The 13,274-nt window shown below is 36.7% G+C and overlaps 1 protein-coding gene across 7 annotated transcripts in view; it reads right to left on the bottom strand.

Annotated features, from left to right (window-relative positions):
• Positions 1 to 13,274, bottom strand: part of CDCA2 (cell division cycle associated 2) — a 53,220-nt gene that overhangs the window by 20,893 nt on the left and 19,053 nt on the right. For 4 of the 7 annotated variants that reach the window (XM_082401943.1, XM_082401948.1, XM_082401944.1 and 1 more), the window contains 5 exons: positions 12,581 to 12,668; positions 7,902 to 8,110; positions 5,777 to 5,861; positions 5,069 to 5,313; positions 736 to 814 (listed from right to left, as the gene is read on the bottom strand). In XM_082401943.1, coding sequence (XP_082258069.1) covers positions 736 to 814; positions 5,069 to 5,313; positions 5,777 to 5,861; positions 7,902 to 8,110; positions 12,581 to 12,668 — 706 coding nt within the window. The remainder of the gene's footprint in view (positions 1 to 735; positions 815 to 5,068; positions 5,314 to 5,776; positions 5,862 to 7,901; positions 8,111 to 12,580; positions 12,669 to 13,274) is intronic. The other 3 variants (XM_082401946.1, XM_082401945.1, XM_082401947.1) reach the window with 2 other exon arrangements.

The raw sequence follows: 13,274 nt of genomic DNA on the forward strand, positions 1-13,274 counted from the left end.
TTCAAAAAATTTTAATTTGATCACTTTTAACAGTATAAATAAAAGGCAGTATAACCTGTCAAAGAGCATAAGCTTTGGAAGATGACAGGCTATGCTTCCAATTTAGCTCTAACTTAACACTCCATGTCTTGGATTCTGTGCTAATGAGCTTGGTTTGTGTCCTAGAGCCAACAAGATGTGTTGGTGATCCATTAAAGGATTTCGACCAGGGGAGAAACGTGAATGGTTCCATTGCAAGTGCTTTGCTCATGACATTTGCTGGCCAAGTCCTGGTTTGTCAGGAAAGCACAGAGAGATCTTTGTTGCCTTGTCATGATCATAAAAAAAACCTAGAGACCTCAGAAAGTACATATGCACAAAATGCCATGTTGATGTTGATCAACAATTTTGTGTATTTAAAAATGACCCTTAGGATCCATATCATTTCAATTGTGCAACGTGAAAAGGAGCTTACTGTCAATCCTTAAGTGTTGAGAGGGCAACTCCACTACTTGCAGTGACTTGAAAAATGCGGCTACCCATCGGAGGAAGTTAAATGTGGGTAATTATAAAGTACGGACTTGGAATGGAAAAGGATGGATAAGAGACTTCTTGTAAGCTTTTCTACACGATTTGAGATTTTGAAAAATCAAGTACGATCATAATAAAAATAAAATTTTAAAAATAAGGAGATTTTCATATATACACATATTTAAAATGACATTTAATGATTTTTAGATAAGCCAAAGTTACTACCTGAAAGAGTCTCAGAGATTGAAGACTTACTAAGAGGACTGAGACCTGCAAATGATACCTGAAGAGGTTCTATGTTTTCCTAAACAAAGAAAAAAGTAGAAATTAGATATCTTTAAATCCAGTGGACATAGAAATAATGTGCCCAAAAGAAAATAACACGTATTTATTTTTGTAGGAGGAATTGTAATAAGCATAAAGATGGGAAATAAAAGATTAACCAAAAAAAGTCAGAGCAAAAACAAGATACTGGATATAAAAATAAATGTTTTATAATATTTACCAATCATATTTAAGGAAACCATGCTTACTAACTACAACCCACCAAAATAATAATTTAAAATATAATAATAATTTTTAAAAAGTGAAAGTAGTCATGATGATCCACTAATAAGTTACTTTTTGGTTTATTTAAAATCCCATATCCTAACCCCAATACAGTAAGAAAATTCATTAATAAACACAACCAAACATTACAGTATTATTCAGGAGACCTTAAGGGTAAATATAAATGCAGATGTCAAATATTTTCTTTCCCACAGCCAGTATAATGGTAGCTGTTAATTTTTCATAGATAAAATCTATCAGGTTGAAGAAATTCTTTTTTCTCACCAATTTGCTCAGAGTTTTTATCTGAAATGAATGCTGGATTTTGTCAAATGCTTTTTCTCCATCTGCTGAGATGACCATAGAGTTTTTCTGTTTTACTCTGTTAATATGGTGAACTCCACATATTGTCTTTCAAATAAACCAACCTTGCATTTCGGGGGTAAAATCTCACTTGGTCATAATGTATTCTCTTTTTATATGTTAGTATGTTTGTGAGGATACTGGACTGTAGTTTTCTTCTCTCATGATGTCTGATTATGGTATCAGGCTACTGCTGACATTGATGAATTGGGAAGCATTCCCAACTCAACTTGTTTGGAAGAATGTATGCAGAATTAGTATTGTATCTTCCTTAAATGTTTGGTAGAATTCATTAGCAAAATCATCTGCACGTGCAGTTTTCTTTGTGGGAAGGTTTTAACTACAATTTAAATTTCCTTAGTTGATATAGGGCTAACAAGACCACCTATTTCTTCTTGAGTGAGATTGATAGCTTGTGTCTTTCAAGGAATGTAGCTTAAGTTGTTGAATTTATTGGCATAAAATAAAGTTGTTCATAATATTCTTTTATGATCCTTTTAGTATTATTAAGATATATAATTATGTCACCTCCCTTATTCCTTATATTGCTAATGAGTATCCTCTCCCTTTTTCCTGAACAGTCTGATTAGAAGTTTACTATTATTTTCTGCAGCAAAACCTTCTGATTTCAATGATTTGTCTCTATTGTTTTTCTGTTTTCTATTTCATTGATTTTTACACTTATCTTTATTACTTCCTTTCCTCTTCTTAGTTTGGTTTCAATTTGCTTTTCTTTTTCTAGTTTCTTAAAGTAGAAGCTGAGATCATTAATTGGAGACCTCTATTATTTTCAAATACAGGCTTTAATTTTTAAAAATTTTCCTCGAAGCACTGCTTTTACCTGCATCCCATGCATCTTTTGTTACTTTATAGTGGCTTAGGGTTTACAGTACATATCTTTTAACTTAATTCCACTTTGTTTATAGCCTAAGAACCCCTCCCAACCTTTATGTTAATTTGGTTGTATATTTTATTTACCTAGGTTATAAACCAAACAAAATATTGTTGTTACTCTTGCTTTGAATAATTATCCTTTACAGAGACTAATTAAAAAGAAGTCTGTTACATTTGCCCACATATTTAGCATTTTCAGTGCTCTTCATTCCTCTGTGTAGATGCAGATTTTCATGCAGAACTATTTTCCTTTTGACTAAAGGGCTTCCTTTTCAACACTTCTTCTAATGCTAACCTGTTATGGTAATGAATTATTTCAACTTTCGTTATGTCTGAAAAAGCCTTTATTTCCACCTTTTGTTTTGAAAGATGGTCTCACTGGATAGAGAATTCTAGTTTGACAGGTATTTTTGGTTTTTTGCTCTAAGTAGTTAAATACATCTTTAAAAGATGTTGCTGCACTGTCTTCTGGCTCGCATAGTTTCCAACCAGAAATCTGCTGCCTCTCTTATATTTGTTCTTCTTATGTCACGTGTCTTTTTCTCTCTGGCTCCTTTTAGGCCATTCATTGCTGATTTTAAGCTTTGTGTATTTTTCTTTATGTTTCTTGTGCTGGGAATGTGTTGAACTTTAGGATCAATGGGTTAATAATTCTATCAAATTTGGACATTTTTCAGCCACTATTTTGCAAATATTTTTTTCCTGTTCCTTCCAATCTCTCCTCTCCTTTGGGAACCCTAATTACAAGCACTTTATACCAGCTGAAGTTGTCCCAGATTACGAACTGTCTGCTCATTCTCGTTCAGTCTTTTTCCTGTGTGTCATTAAGAATAATTTCTATTGCTACATCTTCAAATTCACTAATCTTTTCTCTTGCGGTCTCTAATATGCTATTAACCTCATCCAACATATTTTTATTCCTGGAGATTATAATGTACAGAGTTTGATTTGGGTCTTTTCTTTATCTTCCATGTTCTTAAGAAGCTCAATCTTTTCTCACTTTCTTGAACATATATGAAATATAGTTAAAATAACTCTTTCTATGTCTCTCTAGAAAGTCTATCATATGTGTCATTTCTGGGTCTATTTCTATTGATTGATTTTTCTCCTCATTATGGGGCATCTTTTCCTACACAACTACTAATTTTTAATTGAATGCCAGACATTTTGAGTTTAACATTATTTGCTGCTAGATTGTTTTGCTTTGGTTTGGTGGGAAGGATAAAACCATTTTATTGAGGGCCTTCAGGGGAGGGTTGAAGGGCTGGGAGGACAATGAGATCTGATGCCTTGACCTCCCTGGGATCTCCCCACCTTCACAGCTGCCAAAAGCAGTTTTGATATTCTTGAGGTTCATTATGCAATGCAGTTACATGGGTATAAGTTAGATCCTTTCAAGACTTGCTTTTAAGCTTTGCCAGGCTTTTAGTTTAATTCTGCTCTATTAATGAAGCAATACTCTTCTGAGTACCTGACACCCTCTGAATTACAAGGTTTTTCTACGTGAGTTGGTGGGAACACGATTCCTGCCCTGTGTGAGCTCTAGGCATTTCCCTCTGCTCCATTTGGGCAGTTCCTCCCTGGCCTGAGGCAGTTTACTCACAAGGACATGCTGACCAGCACTCAGCTGGAGACTTGACGAGACCCTTTGCAGATCTCCAGAGTTCTCTCTCTCGGCAGGTCTTTTCTCTCTGGTATTTTACCCTGTGAACTCCAGCCTCCTTCACTTTTCCAGACTCCAAATCCATCTTCTCAACTCATGGAGACTGCCAGGCTCCACCAAGGTAACCCCTCCCTGTGCTGCAGCCTGGAAATTCAGCCCAGGCAGTAAGTTGGGGCTCTCGTAAGGCTTACCTCATTTGTTACCCCTCTCAGAGATTACTGTCTGTGCTTCCGGACAGTCAATGCCGGTGAACCACTGTTTCATATCTTTTTCTCTGGCTTTTTAGTTGTTTCTCATGGGAATGTAAATTAGGTCCCTCTTATTCCATCTTGGCCAAAAGCAGAATATTCTTATTTCAAAGTATAACAGCAAGAGAGAGATTCAATGATGGTCCCAATATAAAAATGGGTAAGTAAAATTAATAGGCGGTTCTCAAGAGAAGAAATTCAAATAGCCTATAAACATGTGAAAATGTTCAAACCTCACTAACAATATTTTCCAGTCATCTTTTTCTCCTATCAAGCTATTTTTAAAAAAGTACCATTAAAACCCAGGGTTTACAAAGGTATAATAAAATAAAATCATTTACAGTACTGTGAGTTCAAATTAGTACATACTTTGTGAATAATTTAGCAGTATGTATCAAAAAGTTCAAAAAATGTTCATATTCCTTAATCCAGTAATCCCACCTGTAGAAATTTATCTTAGGAGGAAGAACAATCTATATTTATAATATATCAATTCTAAGATTGTTGCTCTTTCACCTTTTAACACCTCTGAAATCTGAGTACATGGTGTGTATCACAGTTTAACTTTCAGCATTTTTTCTTAGTGATAGATAAAACAATGGCACATCTTAACAGTCAATAGCAGTTAGGTTCCAGGAAATATGCTATGTACAAGGAGTCATGGAAGTATTGTTTTTAATAGGAGAAAACTGGTAGTCATCTAGCTAGAAAATGCATTAATTTATACCATGACACATTGTTCAGTCCATCTCATGATTTCAAAGCACAATTATTGCTCATGCAAAATAGGTGAGGTCTGATGAAAATATAAACAAGATTGTTCCACACTTTTCACACTTACAAGATTCTCTCCCTTGTCATCAAAATTTGGTTGAAGTAACCCCTCAGGAGCTGGGGACTGTTCAAGTAGCAGGGGACTGAGGGTACTTAAATCCTTTTTACAAACCGGTGTTTCTCCTTTACGCAACGGAGTGTTTGCTGGCAAAGATTCATCAAATACTTCAGGGCTTAGGTCCTCTCCGAAAGTAACTCTCTTCCTCTTCCTCATATTTAGAGAGTCTGGTACTTTACAATTTTCTTGACCTTCTATAGATAATAAGTGGGAATATATTTAAAGATTAAGCTACATTTCTTATCTAAAAGACATATCCTAGACTCTTTTAACATGCTTGGATCTGGCTATTTGTATAACACAAAACATAGTTTGTAGAGAAAAACAGTTTAAAGTGGAAAAGATAAGCAATATTTCTAATTAAAATATGGTCATGGATTTTAAAGTAAATTCTGCAAGCCTGTCTTAAAAGATTACAAAATTGAATATCAATTTCCTTACAAGTTTCACCACTAAGCAAAAAGGGATAGATGACATGGGTAGAACCAATTCTGAAACGTCAACAGAGTCCATCCCTCCCAACTCTTCTTCATTCCCATGTAACTTCAGAAGCATCAGGCATTAGTAGATCATTGAAAATACTACATACTACCTCAGATTTTTTTAATAACAAGCAAATGATATCTTTAGGTTTCAAAATAAATCTGAATTTCTTACCTGCTTTTCGTTCTTTGCAACAGTTTGCAAGATTTAAGATTAAGTTAGGATGAGTCCCACCATCACAGAGGTTGTCACGGCGTTCCTAAATAAAATAAACACTGATGAATGATTTTACATATATAAATACACACACACACAGACACTAAGAAGGACAACTTCCAATTTTTTTCCTGCCAAGGGTAGATACTACATAGTATTGCAGATTACCTTTACTTTCATAGTTGATCTGACTTAAAATATCATGATATTAGCCCACAACGAAAAGCTGGGTTCTCTAGCTATCATAATACTTCAGTAAATAGTTTTAGGCCAAAATTAAAGAACAGAAATCCATAATGTGGGCTAAATTCATTCCCTCATTTTTGACCTGGCAAATGACTTTAAGGAAAATGTGAATGGCCAGAATTACAATGTACTCTCTGGATGGTGTCAAATGAGGTAGACTATATAAATGGTCTAAAGTATAAGAATTCCACTAAAACAAGAAAAAACCAAATATGTAAATGGCGTAATAGGGTGTTTTGTCTTTTAGACATGGGAACCACACCTTTTATAAGTGTATAAATCTCCAGTCTATGATACTATATTCCTGAGTTAGAACAAGGAAAGAAAGTAGCATTTGTCCTTCTGTGCTTTTCCAGAAGAAGATTATAGAGTAGGCAAGTTGGTGAGGAAGGGACAATGTGAATCCTGAAGAACAGGAAGGGCAAGTCCAAACACAGGGCCACTGGAGCAAAGTGGGTGAAAGCCAGGGCTGTGGTTGGCTGAGAGGCACCTCCAAATCACCATCTGTTTGTCCCGTCTCAGCCTCAGCCCTGACCAGCCCTTGTTCTCTAGAGCTGTTCATCTTCTCCAGCACACCCATCGCAAGAGCAGTACCTTCTCTAAGAAACAGTCCTGCTCTGAACAAACCTCCTTCATCAAGCATCTCCTGAGAGTCAGCTTCATTTTCCTAACCAGGAAAATGCTCACATCAATATTTGTGAAATAAGTGAACTTACAAAACAAAGTTCATGTTAACCTTTAGATTGACTTTTCATTCCCATGAAAGTTATCCAACAACTCAAACAGAATACACTTGCAAGCTTTGGGCAGCTTAGCAAGAAGACCATTAGTTGTGAAAGTCTTAATATGATTTTAGTGGCAGGACTTGATGTTTCTGCTACATAACACTGTTAATTGATAAGAGTTACACAGATCATTGAGATGCTAAGTCTCTTCTTTGAGGAGAAGATAAAACAAATAAAAGATAAAAGTGAGCAGTGCTGTATAGAAACCCAAATCAAGCTCTTTAACCAAAAAAACTGTTAAAACATTTAAAAATAACAACTGACCATATATCCATGTAGATAGAAGGTAGTCTAGTTCATTTTGGCTTTAAAGACAGATTTATAGGTATAGTTGTATGGTCAAGTACAAAAAAAAAAAAAATGTGTACTTCTCATTTGCCAGGCACTGGCGCTAACTGCACATTATTATCCTACTTTATGCTCAAATTACCCCGTAAGGAAGTTACTAATATTGTCCTTTTATAGATAAGGAAACCAGGGTACAAAAAGGTTAACTAATCTGCCTAGTTCTTAAACTTCAGCGTCAGCACATGAAACCAGGCCCTGTGACCCCAGAGCCATCCTCTCAACCTCTCAGAGTGTTTACAGCCTGTCATGGATGTTTAACATCAGATTCGTCTGGGTTCATTTAACAACTTCAAGGCTGAGTTCATGTAAAATGGGGCTAATACCTTCCTTGGATACTGCTGCTGCACGTACGTCATATATCCCAGAACCTTCACTGCAAGTACTCAATAAATGCCAGCTAGTTCCCATCAACCTACGCTCTTCTCATGCTAGCTCAACTTAAACATGCACGCCTGTAAGAGGTATCTTGAAGAGCAGATATTTTTGGTGGAAATAATTAACAAACTCACACATTAATAACTTATGAAACTCTTATAAAATATGGTCTACCTATATTAAACTCAACATACTATATTCCACACTGAGTTAAAAAAAAAAAAGACATTTCCTGTTAGGCCAGTATTACGTAACATTTCAGAGGTATTTCTTTGAAGCAAAATGAATTTTTATTCAACTTGCTTTAGGAAATGTAGCTCTATACTGACCTGCAGGCTGTCTAGACACAGCTTTGCAGAAGGTTTCTTCAGCACAGAACGAAGTACAAAGGTCTCAGAGGATGGAATGTCCCTCTGGCACAGTGGAGTAACCAGTGACCCGGCTTCAGGAGCCATGTCTATACTCACTTCTGTAAATTTGTCAACTGAAACGGCATCGCTGGATCTTTCGCCCTCTACAGAGTCAGCAACCTGGATTCCTTCAACATAGAGGTGTAAACATGAGAGGTGGCAGACATCTGAGTCAGTCTGTTCTACACCAAAAGTAGTACGTATTTACAAAAGGAATAACAACCTATTCAGAAATTCAACCCTAAGATATCCTGCTTGAGGAGTAGCATCTGGGATTTCACTTGGAGACATAAAACAAAGAGAAGCGGCACTGGCCACAGCTTTTACTTCAAATCTGACTACTGAGGGCCACAGTAAGTAAGGTGCCTTGGCTCCACGGACATCTAAGAAGGCACCCACAGCTCAGCCATTAACTGTTAATCTGCTTCCACTCACGACACCTACGGTTTGCACCATGAAACTAACTTGAGCCAGACAATGAATCATGACTGATTTTACTGGTGGAGTCAGAGGCATTTGCAGCCTGCAAGGGTAGTGGGAGGGAAGGGACAGAATGCTGAAGAGAACGACTGTCAAATAAAAGAATGAACATATTGTATGTACCCCCAAGCAAGGCAAGGCCCCCCCCTGCAAATTCTCACAAGAGAGCATTCATTGCTCATCAGTGCCTGATGACTGACATTTAACAAATATATACTGGGCGCTTAAGATGTGACAGGCACTTTGCGAGAGATATAAACACCACAGATAAAGCCCCCTTGGCCTCAGGGGACAAATAGACAACATAAAATATAGTAACTGGGGGGCACAGAAGGAAGGAGGTAGCTGTGCCTGTGTAAAAGGGTAGCATGAGAGACCGTGTGATGGGACTGTGATATATCTTGACTGTAGTGTGGTTATGTGAGTCTACACCTGTGATAAAATCATGGAACTAAAATATACACACAAACGTGTGCATGCAAAAGTGGTGAAATCTAACCAAAAAGGTCAGTGGATTGTATCAGTGTTGATTTCCTGGACATGCACTGTATTACAGCTATGCAAGATGTCACCACTGGGGAAACTGGGGGAAGGGTGGATAGGCTTTCTTCCTATGGATTCATTCTTACACCTGCATGTGAATCTAGTCATCTTAAAATAAAAAGTTAAAGAAATGTATATATAATAACAAGCAGTAACCCATGCCATTAAGGAGAATAATGTAGAGATGGGGTTAGGGTATGGGAGGGGGTGGGGGTGAGTTCAAGGACAGCCTCCCGAGCAGGCATCTGAACACAGTGAGGAAGCGAGCTGCACATGTGTCTAGGGAAGATTATACATATGCTCAAAGCCAAGTGCAAAGACCAGTGACATATAAGAGGTGGGGCAAGGCCACAGTGACTGGAACAGAGCGAACAAGAAGACAGCTAAGCCACAAGCTCAGAGCCAAGGCTAAGGACCAGGCCAGGTGCGGCCTAGTAGGAAGTGGGTGGACTGGATTCTATCCTGAGTATGCTGGGAGGCCAGTGAGAGATTTTGAGGGGAGTGACACAGTGTGACTTGCATTTTATTTATTTTGTTGTTGCTATTTTTGTTTGAAGGGTAACAGGTTTTTTTATAGCCGTCAGTATTTAGAAGGGTTACTTTTTTTTTGTCCAGTTTTATTGAGATACAAGGTGTACAACATAATGATTTGACTTACTCGCACCATGAAGTGATGACCACAGTCAGTTTAGTGAATATCCATCACCTCATATAGATACAGCATGAAATAGAAAAATTTTTTTTCCCTTGTGATGAGAACTCCTAGGATTTGCTCTCTTAACACCTTTCATATATAACAGACAGCAGTGTTCATTATATTTATCATGTTGTGCATGACATCCCTACTACTTATTTATTTTATAACTGGAAGTCTTTACCTTTTACCTGCCTCCCTCCAATTCCTCCTTCTCCCTTCCCCCCACCCCCGGCCTCTGGTAGCCAGAAATCTGAGCTCTTTTTCTATGTGTGTGTTTGTTTTTGAAGTATCCCACTTTATAAGACCTCTTCCCTCTTCCTAAAGGTGCACCGTCTGAGATATAATAACCTCTGGGGTGCCACCAGATAACCAGTTTAAAATAAAACACTGGAATCAGCACTAGACTCCTTTAATCAAGGCCCCACCACCTATGGGAGATTTGTCTTTTCCTGTCTTATACAATGTTCCTGCTTAGGGCCTAGAGGGGCGTTAAAATGGGATACGTTGGCCCTCGTTGTGATGTTCCCAAGAAGACAGATTGTACAGGGAGGTGTTAGGTATGATGACAGTTTTTAATGACCATATTTCATACATTCTATAACCACTGTCAAAGAATATGTCACTCCTAAGACAAAGTCCCATGAGAGTAAAGCAAGAGAATTGGTAAGAATTGCTGAAGGCAAAATCATCTTATTTCATCCAGGTAACAAACTCATAACCCTGCTCTCTGCCCCATCTATCCATCCATCCATCTCATGATTAAAATTAAGAAGTCAGAGCAGATGTGCACCACAAGAAATGCTGAAGGAAGTTCTTTTTCAGGTTGAAGGGAAATGATACCAGACAGAAACTTAGATCTTCAGCGAGGAATGAAAAGCACCAGAAATGGTACCTATCTGGGTAACTATAAAAGGCTATTTCCAATATACACATATTTCCCAATACACATGGTGGTTTAAAGCAAAAAAACCTTATCTTGTGGGGTTTAAAATGAATATAAATATAGTATAGATGACATCTATAGTGTAAAAGGACCATAAAAGACATGGGTGGGAGGAGAGGAAGTAGATCTATACAGTTTGTAAAGTTTCTGTATTTCACCTGAAGTTGTACATTAACTCTAAGAAGGTTGTGAAAATCTAAGGATGTATATACCACAGTCCTTAGAGTAACCATTAAAACAAAACAAAACAAAACAAAAGATGCAATGAGGTATGGTTTAGAAGGTAATGGATAAATGGATTTCTAAAATTTCAAATAAGCCCAAAAGACGAGAGGAGGGAAAACAAAAAATAGAACAGAAAATGTATGAAAGAAATGGCAGATTTAGGGAATTCTCTGGTGGTCCAGTGGTTAGGACTTCGCACTTTCACTGCTGAGGGAGTGGGTTCAATCCCTGTTTAGGGAACAAAGATTCTGCAAGCTGTGTGGATAAAATTTTTTTTTAAATGGCAGATTTAAATAAAACCATTTCAATAATGACTTGAAAGGTTAATGTACCAAATACGCCCATTAAAAGGCAGAAATCCTCAGGATTGACAAAAAAGCAAGGGCCAGCTATACAGATACAAGAGTTTTACTTAAAGATAAAGACACAGGTATGTTGAAAGTAAACCTAATACCTTATGGTGACTTCCATTCAATACAAGCATATTGAATGCTGGTCCCTTTTCACATACTTAAAGACCAAAAAAATCACGTGTAGTGTTTTCTCTAACAAAATATACTTGTTAAATGTTTAGAGATCCTATTCTTTCTTTTTATATTGAATATAGTTCCCTGTGCTATACAGTAGGGCCCTGCTGTTTATCTATTTTATATATAGTACTGTGTATCTGTTAATCCCAAGCTCCTAATTTATCCCTCCCCCCCACCCCTTTACGCTTTGGTAACCATACATTTGTTTTCTATGACTGTGAATCTGTTTCTTTTTAGTTAATAAGTTCATTTGTATCCGTTTTTTAGATACCACATATAAGTGATATTACATGGTATTTGTCTTTCTCTTTCTGACTTTATGATAATCTCTAGGTCCATCCATGTTGCTGCAAATGGCATTATTTCATTCTTTTTTATGGTTGAGTAATATTTCATTGTATACATACACCACGTCTTTATCCATTCATCTGTTGATGGACACTTAGGTTGCTTCCATGTCTTGGCTATTATAAATAGTGCTGCTATGAACACTGGGATGCATGTATCTTTTCAAATTACAGTTTTGTATTTTCTGGATATATGTCCAGGAGTGCAATTGCTGGATCATATGGTAGCTCTATTTTTAGTTTTTTAAGGAACCTCCATACTGTTCTCCATAGCTGCACCAATTTACATTCCCACCAACAATGTAGGAGGGTTCCCTTTTATCCACACCCTCTCCGGCATTTATTGTTTGTAAACTTTTTGATGATGGCCATTCTGACCGGTGTGAGGTGACACCTCATTGTAGTTTTGATTTGCATTTCTCTACTAACTAGCGATGTTGAGCATCTTTTCATGTACCTACTGGCCATCTGTATGTCTTCTTTGGAGAACTGTCTATTTAGGTCTTCTACCCATTTTTTGATAGGGTTGTTGTTTTTTTTTTTGATATTGAGCTGTATGAGCTATTGGTATAATCCTATCCTTTATAATAGATTCTATCAGCTTGGAAATATTTCACTAATCCTTATTGGTAGTAATTCAAAAAAGAAAACGTCATCTCTCACGTAACAAGAATTCTAAAACATTTCTAATATATCATGAGCTCCTAAAATGTAAGGAATGGTTTTAGTTTTCCCAAATGTTAGCACATAGGTAAACCAAGCATAAATGTCTATTGAACAAACATTTCAATGGGTGAATGGGCACATGTACTAAAAAAAAATGAAATACTTACCACTTGAAGCCTCTGTGAGCTCTGAAAGTAGAGGATACTCTCCAACTAAACATCTAGACTGTAGATTTAAACCAGATTCAGAAGATTTCTTGGAGAAAAAAAAGAGTAAAAAGTATTAAATTTTACTACTTACAGGATTACTGGTATTTTTATAAAGGTTTGAGTAAGCATTATAGATTATCTGGAAATCTGATATTAAATCAATCAGTCCATCGCCTTCATTATCTAGTTAATTCTTACGGAAGTATATAGGAATCGAACTAAAAACAGAGCATTCATTCTAATTACCTCCAAAACATCCTACCCAACAATTTTCAGTTCCCTACGAAATGTTGATAGGGCACATTTTTGCTGCCTTATTGTTTGAAGTCTAGAAAACTATGTTAACTGCTTTCTTTTTTTCTCTTTTTTTTTTTTTTTTTTTTAAAGGCTAGTCAAGTGAAGCAGTGGGAGTGAAGAAGGAACAAAGAAATCTGTAACTGGCTGTGATCAATTAATTGTAAACACCACTGCATTCGGACCAGCCAACGCTTTCTTTAAAGAGGAAATTCTCAAAATAACGAAAAATATAATTACTAATCAAACAACAGAAGGTATCAATAGCTACAAAAGGAAAACCATCAATGGCCAGGATAGAAAACACACTCATATTAATGTAAAAACCACTTGTAAATCATGGTGTATGGCCAAAAAT

Source organism: Balaenoptera borealis, assembly GCF_965194805.1.
Source record: "Balaenoptera borealis genome assembly, chromosome: 8".
Taxonomy (NCBI): domain Eukaryota; kingdom Metazoa; phylum Chordata; class Mammalia; order Artiodactyla; family Balaenopteridae; genus Balaenoptera; species Balaenoptera borealis.